A 17,946-nucleotide genomic window follows, 5' to 3' on the forward strand; every position below is an offset into this window, starting at 1 on the left:
AGGTGCGACACCACACCCGGCTAATTTTTTTGCAGAGATGGGCTGCGGGGGCTCGCTATGTTGCCCAGGCTGGTCTTGAACTCCTGGCCTCAAGTGATCCTCCTGCCTCGGCCTCCCAAAGTGCTGGGATTACAGGCCTGAGTCACTGCATCCGGCCCAAAATTTTTTAAGAAATGTCAGCAAACTAAAAAGACTCAGAGCCACAGAAATACAACTGCCCCAAAACAAAAAAAGGTAATTTAATTTGAATGCTTCTTTTCTTGGGACATCATAATTCACACAAATATGATTTTATTAAAACAAAAATGTCTACTGTCTCATACATAAGTATACTCCACAAAGAAATTCTACAAATATTAGAGTCCTCTGTCATTTAATTTTTATTTGGCGGGTGGGAGAAACGTGGCAACCAACCACTACAAGTAGGTGAAAGGCTTTGAAACCTCCACCTCGATCACTTGCTTTACTTCAAGACTGCTAACATATAAGAGAATGTCAGTGTATAAAGAACATTGCCTATCATCCATCTTCTCGGGTGCTCTGAGAAACACAGGCGCACAGTTAAATTCACAGGCGAACTCAGAACGAGCTTCAGCCTGCAATCCGTCAGGGATTCGGCAGCTGCACACCGAAGGTGCAGCCCGCAGCTCTCAACTTTTCATTCTGTCCACACGTTTTCAACCCTGGACGCACAAGCCCACTTTGAACCTGGCCCGAGGGTGCAAAGAGGGTTCCTGTCAGATTTCTCAGGAAGAGAGAGACGCGTGGAGGAGGGGCGGCCTCCCACCCGCCCCGAGCCGCCGCGCGTTTCTCCTTTTGTTGGGGTGGAGGAGGGCGGACCCCGCACCCTCTAGGGGCTAACAGGGGGTGGGCGGAGAGAGGGGAGGGGGCGAAACGCCGCGGCGGCCCCCGACGAGCCCGGGGGTGGGAACACAAAGAATCTGGGAAGCGGCCGACGAGCTCCCCCACCCGCCCTTCCCTAAACCGCCGCGAAAGTCCAGGCCCGGGACGCCGAGGAGCAGGAGGAGGCGGGCGCGCTGGAGTCCGCGGCCCTCTCTGCTCACTGCCGAGGCTCAGCGGCGGGCGCAGGCTGAAGGCCGGGGTTCGAGGGCGGCGCGAGGCCTCCGCTACCCGCTCAGCCACCGCGAACCCCTTCCGCCACGCCGCGGGCCAGGCCGCGGGATCCCGGTGCCGGCCCCGCCACACCCACCCGCCTCCTAGGCCCGGCCTGGGAGGACTCCGCGGCTCTTTCTCGGGCAGCGGCGGCGGCGCGCCCCACGCCCGAGATTTACCTGCTGATCTTCTGGGCGAAGGCGCGGCGCTCGGCCATGGCTGCTGAGGTGACGGCGGCGGCGGGCTGGGTGCGGACCGGCGGGCGCGTGCCTCCTCGCTCGTGCTCCCTCCCTCGCGGCCTCCGCCAGTCCCGGCTCCGGACCTGGGAGGCTGGGGCTGGCGGCCGGAGCCGGGAACGAGCCCTGCCGTAATGTTCCTTAGAGGCGCGCACGGAGAAACCGCTCCTCCCCCAGCGCGTCAATCCCGGCGGGAACCCCGGCTGCGGAAGGCGGCTGTGGCCGGCGGGAGCCGAGGGGTAGGAATGGAGCGCTGAGGAAGCGAGGCGCCAGCCCTAGCCGCTTCGCTGCCGCGGAGCCTGCTCGACCGAGAGGTCGCGGAGAGAAGCCAGAGACAGGCCAACGACCTGGCGAGGCAAGAAAATAAGATAACCGAACGCGTAGGGGGAGCTTGGCTTTCCCGAAATGGAAGGGAAGGAAATGGAAGGTGGGCTTTGCCGAGGGGGCTGTGCTTTACCTAAGCCCTGGATGACTGGGTTCATGTTTCTGCAGCACCGGTCTCCGAGCTTTTTAAAGCACTTGGGTTTCTGCTTCGGCCTCATGAATGCAGTCTAACTGGAGAAACAGTGGTTTTTCTTATAGAGAAAGAGCCAGAAAATACCTTGCTCCTGCAGAGATAACAATAGTAATAGTTGACTTCTGGTGCTTAGCCAGCCACTGGATTAAAGTTTTTCAAGCACGAGCGCTTGGAAGTAGATCGTTTCTATCCCTATTTTAGAGGGAAGGAAATTGGCTCAGAAAAGCAAAGTGACTGGCCCGAGGTCGCACAGATGGTAAACTCTTCCACTGAGACTCAAACCCAGAGCCTGTTCTATTCTTTGAGGACAGTTGTTTCCGTATTATTTCCCCCTTTTGGGTCTCTCTCTGTCTCTCATATATATATAGAGAGAGAGATATAAAATCCAGGTGAGCTCTAACGTTCACCCCCATTTTGATGTTCTGTTAAATAAGCTCTCTGTTGACCACTGAAACTGACCTTGTCCATAATAGCCTATAAAATAGAGACTAGCAGAGATCTGTTTTCATCTGTTCTGTTGTAATCCCATAATGTTTAGAATATTTGGCTCCTAATGCATATCTGTTGATTACTGAAATTATGGTGACACTAAGAAAAATATCTTGGTTTCTTGTAGTACCTTTCCTCTTAAGTATTGCAAGGACTTAATATGTGTATTTATTTATTGTTATTATTATATTCTCAGTATGTCCTGGTGGAATATGTTGGATACCTGTTTTCCTCTCTTTTACTATTGGAAAATCTGTAGCTTGGAGCCATTAGGTCACGTGCCAGAGTCACACATGAGTCAGAGGTGAAAGCCTCAATTAGTCAGATCCATAACTTCCTGTCTAGTGCTGTAACTTCTTTGGAAGACTGTGTATTTATATAACAATGCTCATTCTAGTAACTCACTGCTTTTATTTATTGATTTATTTATTTGAGACAGAATCCCCCTGTGTTGCTCAAGCATGGAATGCATAGGGCACTGCAGCCTAAAACTCCTAGGCTCAAGCAATCCTCTTGCCTCAGCCTCTGGAGGAGTAGCTAGTACCACAGGCTCTTGCCAAGGCGCCTTCCAGTAACACACTGTTTTCAGATGCTTGTTTACTAAAGGAAAAGATAGTCTATTCAACGAGGACAGATATTTGGCTTCTACCTAAGTATAGAGCCCACCTAGGTGTTCTAAAAAACACGAAGGTGAACTAGACACAGACCTGCTCTCAGAATGTTTGAGTCCATTGGGAAAGATGAACCAGGTACTCACAGACTGTAAGTCAAGGCTATCAATGTACCTGGCTTTTAAGATCCTCTGTGATAGGAACCCAGACTTATTTTGCCACTTTCTTACTCTGTAACCTTAGGCAAGTTACTTAACCTCATCTCTAAAAGGAGGAAAATAATTATATCTACTTGAAAGGGTGTTGTGAAGATTTATTGAATTGATCAATATAAAGTTCTTAGAACAGGGCCTGGCTCATGGTAAGTACTATATGTGTCAGTTGTTGTTATTATTATCACTGTTACTGTCATTATTCATCCTATACTTAAGCTTGTCCTGGGTGTTTGATAGTCCCTGAATTGGTTGTCTGCTCTCATACTCCCAGCCAGATGTTGCATGCCTTTATCTCTGCTCTCCAAACATCTTTTCACTACTCTTTTAGAGAACTGGCCACATTTTGCTTTGAATAGTTCTTTGTATGCATGACTCACTAGTTGCCAAAGTGTCTGAAAGGACTTTGCATGTACTGTGCAGCTTACTGGAAACATTTAGAGCAGGAAGAGGACAAGCAGGATCATGCTGTAAGCAGGGTAATTCAGAGTCTGGGGAACACTCTAAGCAGGAAGGGTGACCCCCTACCTCTGTGGAAGAGCTGGCAGTCACAGACCAAGTCATGTTGGCTGGTATCCCTGCCCCACAGGGTTTCAATGTCAGGAAAAGATATGGAACGCAGCAATGGGAGTGAAAGTGGAATTGCTTCAGCTGACTAGCATCCATGCTCCCTATACCACCCCCTACACACACACACACACACACACACACACACACACACACACACAGGTGTCAATCCACTATACTTCTGGGGAGTTCACTCCACCACCCTCAGTTTCAAGGGTCTTTTGACCTAGGCCTCAGCAAGCAAAGCAGCACACTCCTCTGGCTTTTGTGACTGATTTAGGGATAGGCTCATGAATCAAACCAAGACAATCGGGCCCAACCAGAATTAGAAATTGCGTTTGGTATACCAGGGCGCTCCTTCGAAAGAAGGCCTACCTGAGAATGAAGCCAAACACAGCAGAGAGGAGAGCAAAAATATTGAAAAAGACAAGTTCCTTAGAATATAACATGACTTGAGCCTTGGACCTTGCAGTTACATGAGCTAAAAATGTGCTGGAATTTTTTTTTTGGGGGGTGGCTGGTTTTTCATTAGATTTGCTTTCATTAGCAATTCAAAGTCTTACCTGATACAGGACTTCATTCAGTCAACTAACATTCATTAAGTACTATACTAGACCCTGGAAATATAGTGGTAAATAGCACAGTATTTCTGTCCTCAAAGAGTTTAGGGTCTGGCAGAAGAGAAAAGTAAGTAAATAGTAAGTTACGTGCTGAGACAGGAAAAATTAAGGAAGCTATTGGAGTGCGTATAAATTCTTGATAGCACCAGTTCTCAAATATGAGGTGTTAAAAACTGATGGAATTTAACCCTGTCCTTAGCCCTGTTATATAACCTAGGAGAAAGGCTGGCTGTAACTCTGGGAGCATGAGTAGCCCAGTTCAGAATTCAGGGCCCAAGCTCCCCACTGATGGAAAGATACAAAGAAACTACTTGCCAGAAGCCAGGACCAATTTGGCAGAGTCTACTCAAAACAGTGAGTTTTAGGTAAGAAAGCCTCAGAACAGTTTTCATTAGACATACCAGTGTACTAAGTCCCTCAAGCAGAAAACTTAGGGCTATGACAGAAAAAAAAAAAAGAAAAGAGAAAAGAAGGTGGGAAAATTATGAGTTTTGCATTCTAACCTTTGTTGAACTTGGGTCTACCCACTTTAATATAGCACCAAGGATTGTTGAGGGGCCTAGTCAAGGGTCTAAGGCTACAGTGCAAAGAAATAGAGTTTTCGGGTCATGACGGATAAAGTTATGGCTTTGCAGGCAGAATGTGTTCTCTTTTGGGATTTGGGGGAGCATAGGGAATGGTTCCTTTTTTCAGGCATGGGCTTTTTATTTATTTATTTATTTATTTATTTTTTGAGACAGAGTCTCACTCTGTAGCTCTGGCTAGAGTGCAGTGGTGCGATCTTGGCTCACTGCAAGCTCCGCCTCCCGGATTCACACCAGTCTCCCGCCTCAGCCTCCTGAGTAGCTGGGACTACAGGCGCCCACCATGATGCCCGCCTAATTTTTTTTGTATTTTTAATAGTGATGGGGTTTCACTGTGTTCACCAAGATGATCTTGATCTCCTGACCTCGTGATCCACCCGCCTTGGCCTCCCAAAGTTCCGGGATTACAGGCATGAGCCACCGCGCCCGGCCAGGCATGGGTTTTTATGAAACACCACTGGTTTCATACAATAAGATCAACATGGAGCTTCCTTCTTTGGAAGCCTCTAGCAAGGCCAAATGAATGTGGCCCGGAGAAAGGGAGAACTGAGGCATGATATGTGAGTTTACCTCAATCCCAAACTAAAGCCTAGGAGTTGGACTCTAAATCTAAGCTACAGATGCTTTTGCCTGACTTTGTCCTCTGTGCTTCACTTCCTCTCAATATCTAGCAAGTGTAATTTTTGCAGGGGGAAATTAAGGGGTCCTAAACCTGGCCATACTTAACAACTAATAGCACCCACATTTACTTTGTCGTAATACTCACCACACTATTCAAGTATTGTCTGTTAATCTTTGCACCCCATCGAACTTGATCTCTTGTTCACCATTGTATTTCCAGTATCTAATACACTGCCTGGTCCATTATAATAAGTTAGTAAATGTTTTTGAGTGAATAAATGCCATGAACTAAAGTATTTTTAGATCCTACCTGTATTCATCCGTTTTCATACTGCTATAAAGAACTGCCCAAGACTAAGTAATTATAAAGGAAAGGGGTTTAATTGACTCACAGTTCAGCATAGCTGGGGAGGCCTCGGGAAACTTACAACCATGGTGGAAGGCGAAGGGGGAGCAAGGCAGCTTCTTCACAAAGCAGCAGGAAGGAGAAGTGCCAAGCAAAGGGGGAAGAGTCCTTATAAAACCATCAGATCTCCTGAGAACTCACTCACTATCACAAGAACAGCATGGGGGAAACTGTTCCCATGATTCAATTACGTCCACCTGGTCTCTCCTTTGACAGGTGGGGATTATGGGGACTACAATTCAAGATGAGATTTGGGTGGGGACACAAAGCCTAACCATATCACTGCCTTAATTTATATTTCCCCAAAAATAGAGCTTGAGGCTTGGATGCAGGTAGTTTATTAGGAAGTGATGCTAAGAAGCTGGAATGAGGAAGTGGAGAGAGTAGAACAGAGGAGGGAAAGCCAGTAAATAGTGTTGTTGAGGTGTTACCACCGTGGGCAACTGAGGCTCAATCCCGCCTGCAACCTGCGTAAAGTATAGAACGCACCTCAGAATTGTCTCTTTGAGGCTCAGTATTTACCTGATGCCTTCTAGATCCCTTGGTTGAAGGCTTACTCTTGGAATATTAACTGCTCGCACACTTAATGCTACAAAAAGCTAAGAGACATGGTGTGTGTTTCTGGTGACCAGCTATCAGTGCCTCTAAGAATTGTTCACCACAGCTGCACCTAAAATCGGAAAGGAGCCATGGGGTGAAGTACAGGGTACCAATAGTGTCCATTACAGATCCCCTGAAAGTGATGCAGAGACTGCAATAGCGATCTTGCCAGAATAGAACGTATTTGCACCTCATGGTTCTGCTGCTTTACAGAATTGGGAAAGACCAAAAGGCCAGACCACCTGAGTCAAAATGGCCCACAATGCAAGCTCGGTGCCTACTTTAAAAATAGGTCCATAATGTTTTTCCTCAATGGACTATTATATCAGTAGAAGAAAAACAGTTTTTCCCATACTCTCACAACATGCTTCTGACACCAGATATGTGGGATTTTTTCCCCCGTACATCAAGCAAGCAATCAATTCTGCAGCAGACACCAGTTGAGTCTCCTCCAATTCAGTTCTGGGGTTCTGGAATCTAGCTGGAGTTCAGTTCTGACACTGTCTACCTGGAGTTAGCGTCAGATCCCACAGGTTGAGGGCTCGATCCCACAAGACTGCCCCCCACATCCAGTGCCAATTGCAAGCCACAGGTTGTTCTACCAGTGCTTTGACTGACTGTAAATTGGGGTTCCCACAACCCCTTTCCTTGGGTTTGATTAATATACTAGAGCAGAACACAGGGAAATATTAATATTTACCAGTTTATTATAAAGGATATTACAAAGGATAAGTAGAAAAGATGCATAGGGCAAGGCATGTGGGAAGGAGCGCAGAGCTTCCATGCCTTCTCTAGGTGCACCACCCTCCAGAAACCTCTACGTGTTCAGCTCTCTGGGTTTTGGTGGAGGCCTCATTACAGAGGCATGATCGACTAAATCACTGGCCACTGATGATCAGCTTAATCTTCAGCCCCTCTCCTCTTCCTGGAGGTTAGGTGGTAGAGCTAAAAAGTCCTGTATTAATCCGTTTTCATGCTGCTGATAAAGACATGCTCCAGACTGGGCAATTTACAGAATTAAGAGGTTTAATGGACTTAACAGTTTTACCTGGCTGGGGAGGCCTTACAATCATGGCAGAAGGCAAGGAGGAGCAAGTCACATCTTACATGGATGGCAGCAGGCAAAGAGAGAGCCTGTGCAAAGAAACTCCCGTTTTTAAAACCATCAGATCTTGTGAGACCTATTCACAATCACAACAACAGCACGGGAAAGACCCGCCCCCGTGATTCAGTCATCTCCCACCAGGTTCCTCCCACAACACATGGGAATTATGGGAGCTACAAGATGAGAATTGGGCAGGGACACAGAGCCAAACCATATCAGTCCCAAACCTAAAATCATCTTTTACCAGCCCCCATCCTGAAGCTACACAGAAGCTGCCAGCCACCAGTCATTTCATTAGCATACAAAAAAATTATTCCTGTGGAAATCACAAGGATTTTATGAGTTTTATGCCAGGAAATGGAATGAAGACCAAGTATAGATTTTATAATATCACAACTATATTTCAAGGTAGTCATATTTGATGAAGTAAAATTCTTTTAAAAGAATTTCAGCTAAGAAATGCAGACTCAGATGAAATAATGAAGCTAAACCTGTATAGTCCAATACCGTAGCCACAAGCCACATGTGGCCACTTAAATTCATTAAATAAAACTCAAAATTGAGTTTTCAGTTTTATTAGGCATATTTTAAGTATTCAGTAGGCCACAGGTGGCTAAGGGTTGCCATACTGGACAATATACAGACAGAACATTTCCATTATCATGTGAAGATCTGTTGGACAGCACTGATCCAAAGATCATTGCTGCTAAACCATTAGATAAGAGTCTAGTGGGGGAACTTTAAATGGTTGGATCAGGCTGATAAGACCAGAACCCACTGATGAATCTTAACATCAAACACACACACACCCAGAGTTAACCAGTCAAACACACCAGAGGCACTATGTCCCTCATCACATGATGTAAAGAAGGGAGTGTAAGATGATACACCTATAGAAGATGGATGTATACAGCATCACCTATGAAACATTCCTGGCAGATACTTAAAGCTAATGCTGGTTCCGTTTATAGAAAATACAGGAGATGAAAGAACATGTCAAACAATACGCTTGGGTTAAAATTAGCAAAATTCAAAATACAGGAAATTTTACAGGACATAATGACCTAGTTCCTTTAACAAATAAATTTCAAGGAATAAAAAATATTAGAAGTAGAGTAAGCATATAAGCAACAAGAGGTAAATTGGACATAATCAAAATGTAAAGTTTTTGTGCTTCAAGGACACCATCAAGAAATTGAAAAGACCACCCACAGAATGGGAGAAAATTTTTACAAATTATTTATGTAATAAGAAACTTACATCTAGAATATATATAAAGAACTCTTATAAGTCAATAATAAAAAGACAACCCAATTTTAAACTTGGTAAACAATTGGAATAGACATTTCTCCGAAGAAAATATGCATATGCAGATGGCCAACACACATATAAAAATGATCAACATCAGTATCGATCAGGGAAATGCAAATTAAAACCACAGTGAGATGCCACTTCACAGCCACTAGACTGGCTAGAATCGTAAGGACAGATATTAATAAGAGTTGATGAGGATGTGGAGAAATTGGGGAGTTCTCGTATACAACTGGTGGGAATGTAATATGGTGTAGTCACTTTGGAAAACTTTCTATCAGCTCCTTAAAAGGTTAAACATAAGTTACTATATGACCTAGGAATTCCACTCCTAGAAATATACCCAAGAGAAATGAAGATAGATAGATAGATACAGAAACTTGTACACCAATATTCATAAAAGCATAATTCATAATAGCCAAAAAGTAGAAACAACCCTAATGTCCATCAGCTGATGAAAGGATAAATAAAATGTGTATCCATTCAATGGGATTGATGTGATTTAGCTACGTCCTCACCTAAAATCTCATCTTGAACACTAATCCCCACATGTCCAGGTGGAGGTAATCAGATCATGGTGATTTCTCCCACGCTGTTCTTGTGATAGTCTCGCAAGAGCTGATGGTTTTATAACCAACTGGCATTTCCCCTGCTTGCACTCATTCTCTCTCCTGCTGCCCTGTGAAGAGTGCCGTCCGCCACAATTGTAAGTTTCCTGAGGCTTCCCCAGCTATGTGGAACTGTGAGTAAATTAAACTTCTTTTCTTTATAAATTACCCAGTCTCAGGTATTTCTCCATAGTAGTATGAGAATGAACTAATTACAGGGATATTATTCCAGAAATAAAAAGAAATAAAATACTGGTACATGCTGCAATATTATGCTGATTGATGGTAATCCAGTATTTATTTTGGGATAAAATTATATAAGGTATGACATTTGCTTTAAAAATAACCCAACATGGGTTTCTGTTGATGAGTGCTGAAGCTGGGTAAGAGAATATGGAGTTTCATTACATCGTTTTTTGTAAGTTGAAAAAAGGCCCTCAAATGAGTATTATGTCAGAAGGGAGAAGACAACTTACTGATTAGAGAAGAAAGGGTTGAAAGCTTAGCTCAGAGAATGAATCAATCATGAAGCCAGTCTAAAAGGTCTAAGCAGCCAGAGGTTAGAGTAATCACACAAGTAGAGGAAATGTCTGGCCAAAGGCTGTCTTGGAACCAATGTCTATGGTACCCTATTGTGTACCGTTCTCATTTTGTTTCACTGAGCTAAGAACTGAGACCTGCTGGACATTACTGATTATGGATCTGGGCAGAGATGAGCCCAGTGTTCTTTAGGAACAGTAGGGCAGATCTGGGACAAGCAGGTCTCACACAGAGAAAGGACAGAAACATCAAAGTTCAAAAGAGTTGCAGTCATGGAAAGGTTCTGTCAGGCGGGAGACAGTACATGTTTGTAGGTTATGGGGGAGGGCTAGAGGAGCGAGAAAAAGTGAAAATATTGAAAGAGGTATCTTTCACCTGCTTGGGAGGGAAGAAAAGGTTGGAAAACCACACAACATTTTAGAGGTGGAAATAAGGGAATTTGAGGGAGCTTAATTCAGCATTTCATTTTCTCACTAAATATAATGATGTAAGGCTAGTATATTAGTTTTTTGCCACTGCCTGACCAAAAGTGACCATCCCCTTTGTCATATAATGTAACCTATCAAGCAATCAGCTATCTTATATCCATAAGTCCTGCCCACATGAAACAGGAGAGCCTATACAGGACATGTATGCCAGGGGCAGGAATCTTGGTAGAACTGCCTACTACAGCCAGGTAAGGATGAGAATCTTGGATGTACGATCCCACATTGCTGGAACTGGTTCAGTCTGTGAACTAAGAGATAAGGCCTTGGATAGGGAACGAGGGACCATATTGAAAACTTACCAAGAGATACGGAGAACCAAATGGGGAAGGTGCTGACAGTCATAATCCCTCTTGAAACAGAGGGAGCAGGGGACTGAAGATGAGAAAAAGTGGGGTTTTAGTTCTGGCTCTGCCACAATCTTACTATAAAATTTTAAGCAAATCACAAACTTTCTGGGCCTCTCTTTCTTCAGCTATAAAATAAAGGTGATGAAATTAGATGATTGCTAAGGTAAATAACATTTCTCTGTTACCATTATCGTATGGTACTCGTACAAGTATAGAAAAAGAATTGTAGGATATTCTTTTTCCAAATATTTTAAAGATTTGCATTATTTGTTTGTTTAGGGACTACTTAGGCATAGCCTTGCTTAAAGGTAGGGAAAAGGTAGATGATTACCACTTAAGAATGCTGCCAAGCTGGGCACGGTGGCTCACACCTGTAATCCCAGCACTTTGGGAGGCCGAGGCGGGCAGATCACCTGAGGTCGGGAGTTCCAGACCAGCCTGACCAACATGGAAAACCCCGTCTCTACTAAAAATACAAAATTAGCTGGACGTGGTGGCACATGCCTGTAATCCCAGCTACTTGGGAAGCTGAGGCAGCAGAATCGCTGAAACCCAGGAGGCAGAGGTTGCAGTGAGCTGAGATGGCACCATTGCACTCCAGCCTGGGCAACAAGAGTGAAACTCTGTCTCAAAAAAAAGAATGCTGCCAAACCAATAATCATGTGGTTCTGAAATAGAATGTCATTTTGTACCTTAGCTCTGGTATTTGCTGTTTTGTTTCTTTACTTTTTATTGTTTTAAAAAAGTTGTTTGTTTGTTTGTTTATTTATTTTGAGACAGAGTCCTGCTCTGTCACCCAGGCTGGAGTGCAGTGGCATGTTCATGGCTCACTGCAACCTCACTCTCCTGAGCTCAAGCAATCCTCCTGCCCCAGCATCCAAGTAGCTGGGACTACAGGCATGCACCACCGTGCCCAGCCTTGTCTCTATTTTTAATTTTTAGTAGAGATAAGGTCTCACTGTGTTGCCCGGGCTGGTCTGGAACTCCTGGGCTCAAGCTGTCCTTCCGCCTTGGCCTCCCAAAGTCCTGGGATTACAGGTATGAGCCACCGAACCCAGCCTAGTATTTGCTGTTTTAATCTATCTGCAATTTGTTTTAGTTCTCTGCTTTCTTGACTGTTTTAGGTTCATTATACCACATGACTCTTTTACCAAAGGTGGGATATTCTTTCAAGTCCATTCTGAATCAGATTCTGACTCTGCTTCTGTCCCTGCTTCTAGATCTAATAAATTACCCAATATCTCTTAATTTTACCTTCTCTACTTCTCAAACAGAGATTACAATAGATACTTTTGAAGGATTTCATGAAAATGATTGATTCTACAAAAATAGTTTTTAAAGCTACAAGTAGAAATAATTTAAATATTTCTATAAAAGTTCATTTTATTTGTCATGTTTTTTCAAAGTTTTTCTTTTAAGAGGTGGGGTCTTGCTGTGTTGCCCAGACTGGAGTCCATTGGCTATTCACAGGTAATCATAGCACACTGCAGCCTAGAACTCCTGGGCTCAAGAGATTCTCCTGCCTCAGCCTCCCGAGTAGCTAGGACTATGGGCATGTGCCACCATGCCTAGCCAGAGTTTGTTTTTGTTTGTTTGTTTGTTTGTTTGTTTGTTTGTTTGTTTTTTGAGACAGAGTCTTGCTCTTGTCACCCAGGCTGGAGTGCAATGGCGCGATCTCAGCTCACTGCAACCTCCGCCTCGTGGGTTCAAGCAATTCTTCTGCCTCAGTCTCCTGAGTAGCTGGGATTACAGATGTGTGCCACTATGCTGGCTAATTTTTGTATTTTTAGTAGAGACAGGGTTTCACCATGTTGGCCAGGCTGGTCTGGAACTCCTGCCCTCGTGATCTGCCTGCGTCGGCCTCCCAAAGTGCTGGGATTACAGGCCTGAGCCACCACACGGGCCCAGAGTATTTTTTAATACAAGAATCACCTAGCCAGTCCTTTAAGGTTGTCAGCTCTGTAAGTTTGCATACTTTTACTATATTATGTACTTATAAATCATAGATCTGGAAGGAACCTGGGAGCTTATCTGATTCAATTCAAGCAGCGTGAAATGGTTTCAACGAAAACCACCCAGGAAGTGTCCAAACCAGGCACAAAACTATGGTCTCTGTATTGTATTCAAGTACTATTGTCATAACTACATGGAATCCATTCATCATTGACTTACTCACTGAATACATTGTTGTTGTTGTTGTTGTTGTTATTGTTGTGGTTTTTGATACAGGGTCTTGCTCTGTCACCCAGGCTGGAGTGCAGTGGCATGATCTCGGCTCACTGCAGCCTTTACCCCCTGGGCTCAAGTGATCCTCCCACCTCACCCTCCCCAATAGCTGGGACTACAGGCGTGCACCACCATGCCCAACTAATTTTTTTTATTTTTAGTATAGACGGGGTTTCACCATGTTACCCATGCTGATCTCAAACTCCTAGGCTCAAGCAGTTCACCCACCTCAGCCTCCCAAAGTGCTGAGATTATAGGCATGAGCCACAATGTCCAGCCATGAGAAAAAAAACTTTTTTTTCGGAGTCTCGCTCTGTCGCCCAGGCTGGAGTGCAGTGGCCTGATCTCGGCTCACTGCAAGCTCCACCTCCCAGGTTCACACCATTCTGCCTCAGCCTCCCGAGCAGCTGGGACTACAGGCGCCCACCACCACGCCCGGCTAACTTTTTTGTGTTGTATTTTTAGTAGAGATGGGGTTTCACCATGTTAGCCAGGATGGTCTTGATCTCCTGACCTCGTGATCTGCCTGCCTCGGCGTCCCAAAGTGCTGGGATTACAGGCGTGAGCCACTGCGCCCAGCCTTTTTTTTTTTTTTTTTTTTTTTTTTCCTGACAGAGTCTTACTGTGTCACCCAGGATGGAGGGCAGTGGCATGATCTCGGCTCACTGCAACCTCCGCCTCCCCGGGTTCAAGGGATTCTCCTGCCTCAGCCTCCCAAGTAGCTAGGATTACAGGCGCCCACCACCACACTTGGCTAATTTTTGTATTTTTACTAGAGATAGGGTTTAACCATGTTGGCCAAGCTGATCTCAAACTCCTGACCTCAGGTGATCCACTCACCTCGCCCTCCCAAAGTGTTGGGATTACAGGTGTGAGCCACTGTGCCCAGCCGAGTAAATATTTTTTAAGTGCTACTGTATGCCAGGGTTTGTGCTAGGGCCTGGTGATAGACCTGTGAATGAGAAAATAGGTATTGCTATCCAGGAAGTAATGATAGGGAAGGGGGGTGGGGAGGGAAGTAGACAAGTAAACCAGCAATTCTTTGATAAACATATGAACAGAATACTTTGGGAGTACATAAGAGGATACTGTAACTGATTCTTGGGTGGTCAAGAAGAACTTCCAAGAAGAGATGCCCTGAATCCTGACAAGTAGAAACTAGCTAACCAGGGAAACTAGTAAGGATGAGGAATGGACATTCTGCGCAGAGCAAACCACATTTCCAGATGCACAGATGCACTGAAGTACAAGAGCTTGGCTTATTCTGTGAAACTGCAAATGTTCTGCATGGTTGGAGCTTGGAATACAAGGTAGGGAGCGATTAGAAGTAAGATTAGAGAGGTAAGGCAGAGGCCAGTTTATGAAGGGTTTGGCATGCCAGGCTAAGGAATATAAAGTACACACTGAAGGAAATGGCATGGGAAGTGGAGGGTTGCAGGGAATAATATAATCACATTTGAATTTGACAATGATTAATCTGAATTTAAGGAAGAAAATGGGTTGAAGCGAAGTTAAAAGTAGGGGCAGGAAGACTGATCAGAAGGCTGTTGCATTAATCTAAGAGTATTAATCTATAGATTTGGTTACTGTAACAGAAACTCAAATAACAGTGGTTTGCACAAGATAAAACTTCTTTCCTCACCTAACAGGCTGAGCATAAGCAACCCAGGGCTGGTATAGCAGCTCAAGTGAGCCACCATGCCCAGCCCCCATTCGCCAGAATTTAGACACATGAACATTGCACAGCTGCAAGGATAGCTAGGAAATGTAGATTTCATTTTGTCAGGGCATGTGCCCAGTTTAAAAACAGGGATTTATTACCATAGACAAACGGCAGGATGAACTTTAGGACTACTAGCAAGCTTCTATCATACTAACTAAGAAAAGAAAAAGACCTAAACTGAAGTAGTGGCAGTGACTTGGGCCAGTTTGAGAAGTAATTGGGAAGTTGAGTTGATAGGACTTGGCTATGGATTAGAAATGACAGGTGAGGACCGAGATGGTGCCAGACGTGATACCCAGGTTTCTGACTTGGGCACCTGGAGGGATAATGGCGAATAACATTTACTGAGCAAGAGCACAGAAGAGGGAGAAGAGATTCAGGGCATAAGTGCAGAATATAATTCAGTTTTGCACAAGCTGGGTTTAAAGTGTATGTAAGACAGGCCAGGCATGGTGGCTCACTCCTGTAATCCCAGCACTCTTTGAGGCCGAGATGGGCGGATAACTTGAGGTCAGGAGTTTGAGACCAGCCTGGCCAATATGGTGAAACCCCGTCCCCGTCTCCACTAAAAATACAAAAAGTAGCTGGGCGTGGTGGCACATGCCTGTAATTCCAGCTACTCGGGAGGCTGAGGCAGGAGAATTGCTTGAACCTGGGAGGCAGAGGTTGCAGTGAGCCAAGATCACACCACTGCACTCCAGTCTGAGCAACAGAGCAAGACTCCGTCTCAAAAACAAAAATAAATAAAATGAAGTGTATGCAAGACATTCAGACAGAAATGTCCAGTAGACTGACTTTGGAATCATCAGCATGTACAGAGTGTAAGAGCAGATGTTACTTAAGGTATGAGAGAAGACAGAATGGGTTAACTGAGAAAAAGAAGAAAAGGCTGAGGAGAGAAACCAGATTTTTAAAGACAAAAGTGGAGAAGGAATCCCAAGGAGGGGGATAGGTAGAAAGGACAATGGAAGTGGGAAAATGTGCCGATGTGTCATAGAAGCCAAGGGAAGAGAGCTTTTCAAGAAGAGGGAGCAATAAAACTTAATTCAGTGCTGGGCGTGGTGGCTCACACCTGTAATCCCAGCACTTTGGGAGGCCGAGGTGGGTGGATCACCTGAGGTCAGGAGTTCGAGACCAGCCTGCCCAACATGATGAAACTCCATCTCTACTAAAAATACAAAAATTAGCTGGGCGTCCTGGCAGGCACCTGTCGTCCAAGCTACTCGGAGGCTGAAGTGGGAGAACCGCTTGAACACAGGAGGTGGAGGTTGCAGTGAGCTGAGATCATGCCACTGTACCCCAGCCTGGGTGACACAGTGAGACTCAATCTCAAAAAAAAAAAAAAAAAATTGTTCAGGAGCACTGTGAAAGATATTCCCAGAAAAAAAAAATGATGCAAAAGCTAGAGATTTCTATTGGTAAGATTATTTAGCCATTTGCTAGAGTCCGGGAACCTAAATGAGGGCAATAATGGCACCTATTTTATTGGTTGTTGAAAGGATAAGATGAAATAATTCAGGGACTTAACACGTAGTAAGGCCTCAGTGGAGATTAGCTATTTCTGCTGTTGTTTTTATGATTAGGATTGTTTAAAAATCTGTTTAATAACTACCTATACTTTTCTTCCCATCCTCTATCTCTTCCTCCTGCTGCTGCTTACTTTTTTTTTTTTTTTTTTTTCCAGAGAGAAGATCTAGCTATGTTACCCAAGCTGGATTTGACCTCCTGGGCTCAAGGGATCCTCCTACCTCAGCCTCCCGCATAGCAGGGACTACAGCTGCACACCACTACCCAGCTCCCTTCTTCATGTCTTAACTGTCCTTATTATCACAGTGAATAATGCCCAATCTATTAGTGAATAATGCCTAATCTATTAAGAGCCATGTGAAAAACCTAAATTCTTTCCATTTGCAACCCTTTTGGTATGGTCAAGTCGGTGGATCTGGCTATCATACAAACTCAAATCAAGTACTACAAATTCAGATTGGCTGAGCAGATTCCAGCCATTTTAAAAGCTTGTCTCTGCTGTATCCTGTATCTTTCTGCATTTAGATGTAACTTCACTGTGGGTGTCCTTACAGTATATATTTTTATGAGACATCAAACTTACTAAGAGTACTTTATAGCATAGTATTTAGGAACTTAGGGGTCAGAATTAAGACATTGTTACTATGTCACCTTGAGAATTTTGTTTAACTTCACAACACTTCATTTGCCTGATCAGTTAAATAATTATGATAATACAAGACATAGTAGCATCACAGGGTTATTATGGGGCCTAAATAGATAATGTATATAAAGTATTTATCACAGTGCCTGGTACAGATGTTAGCTTCTGTTACTACTCTGATTCTAGCCTCCCTAATTCTCATTCTTTTTTGGGGGTTGCAAGGGAGTTCACTGTGCTGTTTGCTATATTTCAAGCCTCAAAAGACAATGAAGTTCCCAAATGCTCTTCAAGGCAGAACAAATATAAATAATGATTCTCACACCAAATGTGTGCAAAGTTCAAATATTGCATTAATGGTGCTTTTTATTGTGCAAATGATACAACTAACCCATCATGTTCTTTCTGTGTCAGGAAGAACATGGATGGGAACAGAAGGATCTTTGAAATCTTACCCTCTGTGTAGATCAGTATCTGTGAATTTTTCTCTTGTTAGTACTGATTTATTTACTCTTTCTGGTGTATCTGCTCTTTCCCTTAAAACCTTTATGATAAAAACATATATTTGAATGCCCACTTTGTGCCTAGTATTTTGCTCCATTCTAGTAATTTAGCAGTAAATATGGCTGAGTAATGTAGAAGATCACCATAGGCAGAGATGCATAAACCGAAAACTGAAGAATAGCTAGGAGTCGGCGAGGTGAAGCTAGATGCTGTGGCCTTAGATTCAGTTCTCTCTTCTCTGGCCAATAAATCTGCTGTGTTCTGTGAACAGCAGCTGTGGTCCATTCTCTTTTTGTGACTTTCGTGTGGCAAGTTACTTTACTTCTCTGAGCCTCAGTGTCTTTATCTATA

The 17,946-nt window shown here is 44.1% G+C and overlaps 2 protein-coding genes across 10 annotated transcripts in view; one reads left to right on the top strand and one right to left on the bottom strand.

Moving 5' to 3' along the window:
* DOCK7 (dedicator of cytokinesis 7) overlaps positions 1-1,464 on the bottom strand; it is a 234,757-nt gene extending 233,293 nt beyond the window's left edge. For 5 of the 9 annotated variants that reach the window (XM_030812931.1, XM_030812929.1, XM_030812928.1 and 2 more), the window contains exon 1: positions 1,293-1,464. In XM_030812931.1, coding sequence (XP_030668791.1) covers positions 1,293-1,330 — 38 coding nt within the window. In that variant the 5' untranslated portion in view covers positions 1,331-1,464. The remainder of the gene's footprint in view (positions 1-1,292) is intronic. The other 4 variants (XM_030812933.1, XM_030812932.1, XM_012506599.2 and 1 more) reach the window with 1 other exon arrangement.
* LOC105739720 lies at positions 1,329-17,667 on the top strand. Its single transcript, XM_012506492.1, has 3 exons — positions 1,329-1,480; positions 1,527-1,704; positions 16,609-17,667. The coding sequence occupies exons 1-3, from the start codon at positions 1,329-1,331 to the stop codon at positions 16,687-16,689; spliced, it is 411 nt and encodes a 136-aa protein (XP_012361946.1). The 3' UTR covers positions 16,690-17,667.
* The last annotated feature ends 279 nt before the right edge of the window (positions 17,668-17,946 follow it).

Source organism: Nomascus leucogenys, chromosome 5 (genome assembly GCF_006542625.1).
Source record: "Nomascus leucogenys isolate Asia chromosome 5, Asia_NLE_v1, whole genome shotgun sequence".
NCBI lineage: Eukaryota > Metazoa > Chordata > Mammalia > Primates > Hylobatidae > Nomascus > Nomascus leucogenys.

Bases quoted from the DNA above. Each gene is read 5' to 3' on its own strand.
- LOC105739720 (XM_012506492.1), top strand. From the start codon at position 1,329: ATGGCTGCTGAGGTGACGGCGGCGGCGGGCTGGGTGCGGACCGGCGGG. The intron at 1,481-1,526 runs GTAATGTTCCTT...CTCCTCCCCCAG, and splicing joins AGCCGGGAACGAGCCCTGCC to CGCGTCAATCCCGGCGGGAA. The intron at 1,705-16,608 runs GCAAGAAAATAA...TTTTTTTTCCAG, and splicing joins CAGGCCAACGACCTGGCGAG to AGAGAAGATCTAGCTATGTT.